Source organism: Girardinichthys multiradiatus, chromosome Y (assembly GCF_021462225.1).
Source record: "Girardinichthys multiradiatus isolate DD_20200921_A chromosome Y, DD_fGirMul_XY1, whole genome shotgun sequence".
NCBI lineage: Eukaryota > Metazoa > Chordata > Actinopteri > Cyprinodontiformes > Goodeidae > Girardinichthys > Girardinichthys multiradiatus.
Window position 1 is genome coordinate 38,158,862 of NC_061818.1, and position 10,422 is coordinate 38,169,283.

Genomic DNA, 10,422 nt, shown 5'->3' on the forward strand with positions numbered 1-10,422 from the left:
AATTTGTGGAGCATTAATGTGTCACTGCGACTTGAGAGACCAAATTTACAATTTCTAGTTTTTACTTTGGTTACCATTTAAAACTCAGTTTACAGCTAAAGCCTTACGGAGACATATATGTCTTAAGTGCATTTAATGATCCTGAAAGAAACGCTCTACAGTTACAGACAACATGAGCTTGGTCATCCGAATAAAAACCTCTCACATGGTGTCACGCTGAGGTGTTTACTTTTTCCTCCAGCTGCTGGAGAACAATTGAAAGGATTTAATAAATCGTTTTCCTGCAGATTAGATGAACAAACAGAAGCTTCCAGGAGGCATTTAAATGGATCCATCTAGGTCTCATTTACACTTTTGTGTTCCTGTGTTTTGCAAGCAGTTTATGAAGGTTTACTCAGATTGAATGGAAGGCTGAAAGCCATGGCAGCTCAATGGATTCTCGCTTTTCTGATGTCCACTGGTAAGTCTGTTCCTAAAGTTGCCTTTTTTTACTAGTAAGACTCGTGAAGCAGAATATGTTTTGGGTCCATGTTCAGATCCAGATTCTGTTGACTCATTTCCAGCAGGTGTTTGCAGCAGTCAGTCTTCAGATTGCACATATTATGGTCTACTGGAACACTTAAACCTGACTACATCAAATACGGCTCTAGAAATAATGCGACCAGTGAAAAACTGGACCACCACCACCGTAGTGGACCTGGCGATGGTGTTGTACGGCATTTTAGGGGTTGTAAGTGTCCTCCTTATTTTATTTATTCATTCATTTGCTTCATGTATCCTGGGTTGCCCCAAAGAGATCGCAGATTTTATTTTGCAAACATTTGTTATCTACATAAAACATACCTAGAAACACTTCCACACAGTTATGCAGGTCAGATTGAAGCTTCTTCCAGGCATCAGGTGTCAAAAACCCAAAAGCTTTCTTTAGCAGTTCAGGACTTACTGTTAGAACCCCCATTTTCTGAATGTTTGTTGAGCAAAGCTTGTGTTTTGCTTGTTTCCATCTCAAAGAGGTGTCAGGTGAGAAGGAACATTACCCAGACTGGTTTTGTACACAAACATGCCACGGATTGAGGCGACAAGCATGTAGTGATGACCAGTTTTACATATCAGTGTCGAGCAGACAAGGAGCAGAGAAGACTCTTCGGTTGATGATAAATATCAGTGCATAGAAATATGCACTATCCAGACTGGGAAGGAAATAAACAGATGGATTCATAAACTAACCCTTTGTGAAGAAAAGGATTGGATGCCTCTGTAATGTATGAGAGAACCGCATACATACTCTCCATGCTGGTCACCCCCTTGGTCATACACTGCTGTGGGAAGGCATCCCAGTCTTTAACCACCATGTGTCACAAGTCAGCCGTTATGGTGCTGCATGTCATTTTGCCCTGAACAGCGCCTCCAAGCTGTTCCTACTAGTGTTCGGTGGGTTTGAGGTCAAGTCGGCACCAGGTTGTTCCATCCTCTGCACTCCCAAAGTCTGGAGAGGCGAACACTCACTTGTTGGAGGATAGAGTTTAGTCCCAGATGGTGAAGGTGTGGTAGTTCTTCTGGTTGCAGAATCTTCTCTCTGCATTTAGATTGCTTACAGTGGTGAAAAGTCTTGTTTTTCCAGTAAGGGAGAGGCCACCATAACATCACACAGCCTCCCCCAAAAGCTTTTACCCTGCCAGTGCAGCAGTTAGCAAAGTTCAAGCAATATAACAGCCATAAGCAAAATCTGAACTCATTGCTGGACAAAATGACTTACTTCAAATTTAGACGTTTATATAAACTAAGATTACTCCACCTTAAAACCATTTAGCCTAAAAGAGGATGACATTGCTTAATAAGCTTCGAGGAGGTTATTTCACAACATCTGAGTCAATTCAAGAGACATCTGTGGATGCATTTTAGCTCAACATCTAAAACATTCAGGGAAAATAAAAAACAAAGTGGGCAAGATATCAGGGAGACAATTCTGGAACTCCAAAGGTCTGATCCATCTTTGAAGATCGTTTACAGATGCCTAAAACTGCGACGTCCATTTATTCTAATAATAATATGCAAGCATGAGCAGCTTGGGATTGTCCTGCTGTCAAAACATTCAGAAAGAAGTTGGGTTCTGGGTCACAGAGATGAACGGGATCTGGTTTGAGATGTGTGAATCAACCCCAGAACAAAAGCAAAAGACCTGTGAAGTTGCTGGCAATAGAGAAACCCCAACTTTTGTAGAACAGAAAAGGTTTTGTCTGATTTAGTGTCAGACAGGAAGGAAAAAATGTTTTTCTGTACGGCGTTCGTAAAAACTGACCAAACATCTGCCAAGAGAAGTGATTCCATATTTTTGCATTTTTACAAAACAATCTGTTGTTGTGATTCATTTATGCTGAACCTTATGAGCTTTAATAATCAAAGACATAGAGCAGACATGTAAAATTAATTATAATCTGAATATCTGCAGGATGAGAAGTCTCAAACTGTCACGAGTCACATCTGGTCCACAATGGTAAGAGTTTTCACCAGTCTGTAAAAGTCTACATTCAATATGATGGAATGTTTGCAATATGTTGAAATTCAGTGCCAGAAAAGCTCTTTACAGCTCGGCATTTCTTTTTCTCAGTATTGGACAAATGAATTTCTAACCTGGAATTGCTCGAACTTCTGCGGGATAAACGAGCTGTCTATTCCAAGATCGAAGATTTGGATCCCGGATATAACCATTGAACAGGAGTGAGTGAGTGTGTGTGTGTGTAGACTTGTTTTGTTGCCTCTTTAGGACCTTTCATGGTATAATCAACTACATTTTGAAGACCAAGGGCTTGTGGAGACCAAAGGTCTTTATGTGGTGTATTGTCATTTTTAAGGTTAAGGGTTAGGTGTAGGACATAGGTATGAATTAAGTTGTCAGGGGTTAGGGGTCAAGGCTAGGCAGAAATGGAGTTGCGTAAATGAATGTAAGTCAGTATGCTACTGAGGATAGAGATAGAAACCTTTAGTGCAGAATCGTCACCATCTGAATATGGGAAGACTGTGGACCTACAGACCTACCAAGACATGGCTGTCCACCTAAACTAACAGGCACAGCAAAGAGAGCATTAATCGGAGAAGAAGCCCATAGGACCATGATCACTTTGGAGGAGCTGCAGAAATCCACAGCTCAGGTAGAAGAATGAGTTGACAGGACAACTTCTAATCATGCACTACACAAATCTGGCCTTTATGTAAACGTGGTGAGATAAAAGCCATTGTTGAAAGAAACACAAAGGAAGTGTTGTTTGCAGTTTGCAAACAAACTGGAAGAGAGTCTGGAAAAGACCTGAGAGCGGGGTGGGGGTCCACCTTCCAGCAGGACAACGGCCCTAAATATGCTGCCAGAGCTACAAAGGGATTGTTTAAATCAAAGCATATCATATAGTAGAATGGCCCAGTCAAAGCCCAGACCAAAATGTAACTGAGAATCTATGGCACAACTTGAAAACTGATGTTTACAGACGCTCTCCATCCGATCTGACTGAGTTTAAGATATTTTGCAAAAAAACATTTTTTACAAAGCTGGTAGAGACAAACCCCCAAAAGACCTTCAGTTGTAACTGCAGCTAAAAGTGGCTTTATAAGATATTTACTTAGGGGACTGAATACAAATGCATGTCACCCTTTTTAGTTTTTTATTTTAGCAAGGTTTTAGTAGTATGTACCATCCATCTGGTTGGTTTGGATGGCTTTTTGAAAACGGATTTTTGTATTCACTTAGATCTTTGCTCCTATTACTTGACTGATGATCTGAAATATGTAAGTGTGACAAACGCAATAGAAGAAGAATTATAAAAGGGTGAAAATGCTTTTTCACAGCACTGTTTGCTGCATCATAAGAGTTGTTGCCATTTCAGTAAAGGTTATCAGTAAAACTTCCATACCTTCACTTTATGTTGTCAGATATCTGAGCCTAACCTTGTTGCTTTCAGTGCCTCTGATAGCGGCAGCATCCTTGAAGATCCTTGGGTCAACCTGAATCCCAACGGTTCAATGTTTACGTTTTCCCGCCAGAAGCTGACCTTCACCTGCCGCTTCAACCTCTACAAGTTCCCCTTCGATGTGCAACGTTGCAACATCACATTTGTATCAATGAGTGCTGACGGTAAAGCACTGACTGTCAGATGAATATCCAGGGTTCCTTCAGGAAGACGAATCAAACGTTTTTCTGTTCTGTGCACAGTGAACACCTTGGTTTTCAGATCAGTCAAAGATTACCTGAACCTGATGGTTCTGTCAAAGCGGTATATGGTCACTCAAGGCGAATGGGACCTTAGAGACATGGAATTTCTCCAGGATCATATAACCAACGGAGAGAGAAACCACAGCACACTTGTTTACATTGTAAGAACATATCTAAGTGAAGTTTCTTGTTATTTAAGTCCATCTGACCCTAATCTGACGTTTGTTCCAGGTGACGCTCCAGAGAAAGCCTTTTCTTTATGTCATAAACTTCATCATTCCCCTGGTGTACTTACTGGTCCTGGATTTGGCTTCCTTTTTTATTTCTGTGGATTTGGGTGAAAAGTTTGGCTTTAAAGTGACAGTGCTCCTGTCCATTTCTGTCTTATTGCTGATTCTGAAGGACATTTTGCCCTCCACAGAAGTAGACCTTCCAATTATCGGTGAGCAGAAACCAATAATTTAGACCAAATGTTTGACTTATTGAAAGAGTTTACTGCATGAAACAACAGTCCACATAGCTCTAATGAATCCCTGCCTTTTATCCCAGCCAACCTCTGTGCTGCAGTGTTCACCCTGGTATGGCTCAGTGTGCTTGAATCCATTCTGGTGAGCTTCCTCTTTAATCTGGACCATTGTTGTGATAAACAAAGTAAGACGTGTGCTGAGGGCAAAAGATTTATGAAGAGAACCAAAGGTCACAAAGGTATGTTTTCATCCAATGTCCCTTAAAAAAACAGATAAAAATATATTTTTTTTCTAATTATGTGTTTATTGACTTGCAAATGTTTTTTAAAACTGAGGTATTTACAAGTCATTTTTTCAATTCCAAGTCAAATCTCAAGTCTTCGACGACTGAAATAAATATTTTATCATCTGGCGCCTCTGCATTGCTGTAGGCTAGAAATACAAACCTGTACTGTTTATCCTTAAGCCCAAATTATTACATGAACATTTAATAATTATCTTTCAATGTTTTAATATTTATTAACAATTATCTTTGAAGTATTTACCTTTAACTTAAATTCACCATCCAAAAATCTTCTAAAGGCTGGTTTACATTATTTTGAAAATTTATCAAAAGTAATATTTACCTCATTAGAAATATAAGTAGGGATTTAAGCTCTAAGAAAAATAATAGAAAGAAAGAAAAACCTGTCAATGTTGAATTTCTGCTTTTATGTCTCTGTAATGACTAAGTTAACAGCGGTTTATTCCTGTCTTTATATTATTCACTCCTTTATTATATTGTGTTACTTAAATCTGGTTTGGAGGGTTTTCTTTTCCTCACTCTGAGCTAGAGACGATTTAATAATATTGGGAAACAATTTTCTAAATCTACATTTAAAACATGTATTTTCAATTCTAAATAGTAAAGATGTTCAAATTTAAGGCATAATAATCCACCAACATCACTGGGTAATAATCAAGCACATCCTTTCACAGTAAAACATGTGCAGAAGCTGCAGTCTGGAGCTCATATACCAGCTTCTTTTCGCTCTTCATTACAGGAGATAAAAACTGGTACTAAGACTCAAGTCTCAGATAGTCCAAGTCCAATCTCAGGTTTTTAGGGTACAAGTCTAAGATGAGTCTGACATTTTTGCTACTGAAATGCAAATTCAGTCAGAGACACAAAATCAAGTCGCCATCTCTGCTTTTTACCACATTTTAAGCCTTAAGTCTACAAAAACTAAAATCCCAACTAAGTCTATATGTATAAATGTAAACCGTTTACATAAAGATGATTGAAATGTGTTTACAGCCATATACAGAGACTAAACAATAAGAGGCAGAATTATCAGTTTTGTTTCCCACACAGAGGTCAATGAAGAGACTGGACACCTTAAACCAGAGCAGAGGATTTTTCCTCTGGGTCAACTCGGTGATGTTGGTCTTCTGAAACTGATCCTGGATGAAGTGAAGGCAGCTCGACAGGAAGCTGGACGTCAGAGGAAGCCTGGATGCTGCAGAAGAGTGGCTAAAATCATTGACAACTTGTTCTTTGTTGGATATCTTTTGACTTTTGTAGCATTTGTAAGGTATATATGTGTTGGATGGATTGAATTTTGAATTTTATTTGGATTTTGTAGACTGGGTTTTCTGCTTGGGATCCGTCTGGGGACAAAATACGATATTTTACATTAGATTTTTCTCATAGTTTTAGAATATAAACATCTTTTCTTCTCTTTTTAAGTGCCTCACCATAAAAAGTTGCACATATGAAATGTATGTAAGGATTATATATTACTTTAAAATCAGCATTAGAATAATTTTGTTCGACATGCAGAGACATATTTCCACGCTAACAAATAGAACAAAAAAAACAAAAAAACAATTCAATTTAATTTAATTATAACAATAGTAACCTATGTGTTTTTATTTCTGTCTTTGTTTTTGTCTGACCCTTCCTCTTGTCCTTTAATTTTTCCTTTGTGTTTCAGTCAGTGCCAGAATTTTCTGGTTTTCAATTGGTTAAAACATTTACCAATTGTAAGTTCAGCTGCAAAAAAAACAGAATAGTTGCCCAACTGTTGTTACTTTTAAAAGCTAATTTTAAATGTTAATGATAATTAGGTAAACCATAACATCTGTAGACATGCACAAATATGTAAAACCATATAATTTAAAATGATTGCAATGTATTTCTTGTATATTCTTAACTTTTACACATTTTAACCTCTGAAGCACTTTTATGAATTAGCCAAAGTGCGTGCCATGGGATTATCAAGGTAGATCTCAAATGTTTCACAAAAATTTAAATAAACTTTTGAACCACTATGCTTAAGTATCTCTTCCTGCCTAAATGAGCTACCTGCTCTTATTCCAGATAAGCTGCAATTTTCTGGTCTGTATTTGAACCAAAATGCATGCAAGGTTTTAGATGTAGATAAGGTAAAGTAAGAAGTTGTTTCACACTTAGACGGGTAGTACAGAGGTAACCTAACCAGAGATAACGCTTTTATTATATATTATACAAATATATAAATTACCTTTGTCATTCAGTGGCTTTTCCTTGTTTTTATTACTTTGTACATCTGATGGAGTCATCCATTTTGGTCACACAGTTGAACATGTGCAGCTCAACAGACATCGCAGCTCTGACGTCACCCGGGATTATAAAATCTGCAGAAAATAAAGTTTCGTTGCCATTTCCAGCGTGTCTGACGGGACGACGCAACGGAGGCGCATATCTGGAGAGACATGCTCCACAAGGCCATTCCCGGAACAGCTTGAAAGCTGGAAATCTGTCTGATACAAGAAGGTCAGAAGATTCATTGAAGACCACTACGACACCCGGCGCAGGTGAAAAACCCACAGAGGTTTTATTTCCAAGGAGATGAGTTTCCTCCTTGTTGATTCAGTCGAATAAACGGTTCTTCATATTTTTCCCTCCTGGACTGATGACACACGCACACGTGATCCCCCCCCTCGTTTTCCTTCAGACCCGACCCATCTTCATCCGGTGGAGGGAAGAAATCCACGTCAAAGTAATTTTGCTCTTTTTACATTAGATTGGATAGGTACACATTTAGAGGTCTGGGCCGGATGAGGCATAGTGAAGGTGATGTAGGATCACCAGTAGTTAATCTAAGGTATCAACTTGTTGCATGCAATATTGATGGAAGTATTTTATGCAAGCGCTGCTGAATCGTGGTTAATGTTTGTCCGGCTGATCTCAAATCAGCCAGGAGTTAGAAGTTGGACTTTTAAACGTTTTTCATTCAAAGCAGCTGCAGTCTGGGCCTCGCCTGATCACTCTTTGTTCCAGTTTTATTGCTGGAGATTTTCCACTGAGTTCCTGCCTCAGAGTTTTATGACTCTTTGTTCAAGATTTGGGGCGATCAGCTGGTTGTGGCTAAAGGGGCGTGGCCCCACCGTTTCATCAGCTGATCACTGCGATCGAGACATCAACACCAGGAGGATTTCTTTCCATTTAACCCAAATTACACATTTTGTCCATAAAACTGCTGGTTTAATCTTCATAGACACTAAATGCGCTTATATGTTTTTCTTTAATTATTATTGTTAGGTAGTCATTTTTATTCCCTTTGTGTAGAATAGTTCTTGTTAGTTAGGTGAAAGTTTTGGACCAGAATAATGGTATATCAGGATTATTTGGCTTCAATAAATCTTCATATATATAATTAAGAAAAGCGTTTGTGTTTATTTCGTGCAAGAGTGATTTATCTGTCAAAACAAAGTCGAAGTTTCCCCACCTTCGGTGAAGCGGTTGAATAAACAGTGACAGTTGGGGGTTTTGGTTAATAATTTATCAATTATTAGTGATGAATAGCTACTTGAAATTATTAAAGAGCTTTGAGCTCATAACCACAACACCAGAAGACATCTCTGATTTCTATTTGTAAGTAATGATTTTTGGTTAAGAAATTATTTTCCTGATTTATGATTTTTAATTATAATTTTTGATTAATATTAGTCAGTCAGTAAGTCATTTTCTACCGCTTATTCCATAGTGGGTCGCGGGGGGAGCTGGTGCTTATCTCCAGCAGTCTATGGGCGAGAGGCGGGGTTCACCCTGGACAGGTCGCCAGTCCATTGCAGTGATAAATATTAATCAATCAATAATCATAATCCTTACATATTGTAAATACATAGTGAGGAGATCAAAACTATGAAGAAAAAGTTCATAGAATTATGCAGCACTCCAAAAATTGTAAAATAACTCTTTTATCATCTTTTATATTTTAGATTCTCCAAAATAGCCCCAATTTGCACACTCTTGGCATTCCCTCGATGAGCTTCATGAGGTAGTCACCTGAAATAGTTTTCCAACAGTCTTGAAGGAGTTCCCAGAGGTAGGGATAAAAAATAAAGACAAACAACTGAATGAAAAGATGTGTTCAAACTTTTGACTGGTTGTGTATACTATTTTATATTGTCAGGATCTGTGCCATGTCTGTCTGTTTTGGTGCTATTTCTGTTCTTAGCCTCTAGATGGCGTTTTGAACCGGAGGAGAGGTGACAGGTGTTCTCTATCTTCTTGATGATCTACTGAGGAGTATTTAAGGAGGAGGCTGCCAGCAACTCACTGCCAGAGTGTTGCCCTTTGTGGTACAGTTCATGCCACATTACTTTGCCTTTGCCTTGACCTTGCTTTGCTCTTTTGTAATTTTGGATTTGTTGCCTTGCAGGTTACCTGAACCTGACATTGCCTTCAGCATCGAACTCTGCCTGGATACCGTCCAGCTATCCACCCCCATGAACCAAGACTCAAGCCTCCTGTTTCCTCATTGGATCAAACCAGCTGGCAGCCTCCTGTTTCCTTCGTTCCATGGATCTACCTCTGTGAACCCTGTCCACCCTCCTCCTCCCATTGCACCAACTACAGAAACACTTGGACCATCAATCATCCTGGCACATCACTGTCTCCGGTCCCACGGGTCAACAACCTCCTGGTCTCTCCACCCCCCCTCTGGCGGATCTCTCCCTCAAATCAGTAAGGCAGAAATATCTTGTGTGAATATAGGTCCAAAGTTTCCCCTTGCTTATGGTTCTGTTTATTTTACAGTTGGTGTCCCGGTTCCAGTCTCCTAAACATTTCTACATACTGTCAATAAACGTCTTACCGTTAAAACTCTGTCTCCTGAATTGCTTTCTGCATGTGGGTCAAATCCGTTCGAAACATTGACATATATCTATATTTCCAGATGGGTTTTTGACGACAGCAATAAAACTGAGCTCATAGAAATGTTGGACATACTGTATATCCTAACATTGATGCATCAAAATGTCTGACTTTGTTTTACTCCATCTCAGTGATGCATTTGACTCAGCTGATCGTAACCTACAGATTGAAACACGTGAAACGTGGGTGGGACTCTATGGCATTGTTGTAATTTATTCCAAAGCTTACTCGGTAAACCAGGACTACAGTAGTTCGTAATTTTTCTATAAAAAATCTGAATTAACAAAGATCTGTTGTGGGGTTCCTCAAGACTATTCTCGGGTCCCTTCTATTCAATATCTGCCTGCTCCAACTAGCTAGGGTTACTGAGTATTGCAACATATCAATAAAAGATATGCTGATGACATACAACTATGTATACCTGTGTCATCATGTTACTACAATCTATTACAGTCAATGATTCATTGTGTTCCTTTTATCAGTAAGTAGATGTTTCAGAATTTCCTCAAATTTAATGCCGGGAAAGATTGAAGTTGTTGCTTTAGGAATCAGCTCGACTCAGTTAGGCTAAA

General features: G+C 38.9%; 1 protein-coding gene across 1 annotated transcript; it reads left to right on the forward strand.

Annotated features, from left to right (window-relative positions):
* The first annotated feature begins 312 nt into the window (after positions 1–312).
* On the forward strand, positions 313–6,594 carry LOC124863675 (5-hydroxytryptamine receptor 3A-like). Its single transcript, XM_047358107.1, has 9 exons — positions 313–460; positions 564–730; positions 2,450–2,494; positions 2,609–2,718; positions 3,951–4,123; positions 4,202–4,362; positions 4,433–4,643; positions 4,751–4,906; positions 6,023–6,594. The coding sequence occupies exons 1-9, from the start codon at positions 421–423 to the stop codon at positions 6,271–6,273; spliced, it is 1,314 nt and encodes a 437-aa protein (XP_047214063.1). The 5' UTR covers positions 313–420; the 3' UTR covers positions 6,274–6,594.
* Positions 6,595–10,422: the final 3,828 nt, after the last annotated feature.

Coding starts and splice junctions, on each gene's coding strand:
- LOC124863675 (XM_047358107.1), top strand. CDS start 421: ATGGCAGCTCAATGGATTCTCGCTTTTCTGATGTCCACTG. Junction 461..563: donor CGCTTTTCTGATGTCCACTG/GTAAGTCTGTTC, acceptor ACTCATTTCCAG/CAGGTGTTTGCAGCAGTCAG. Junction 4,363..4,432: donor ACAGCACACTTGTTTACATT/GTAAGAACATAT, acceptor CGTTTGTTCCAG/GTGACGCTCCAGAGAAAGCC.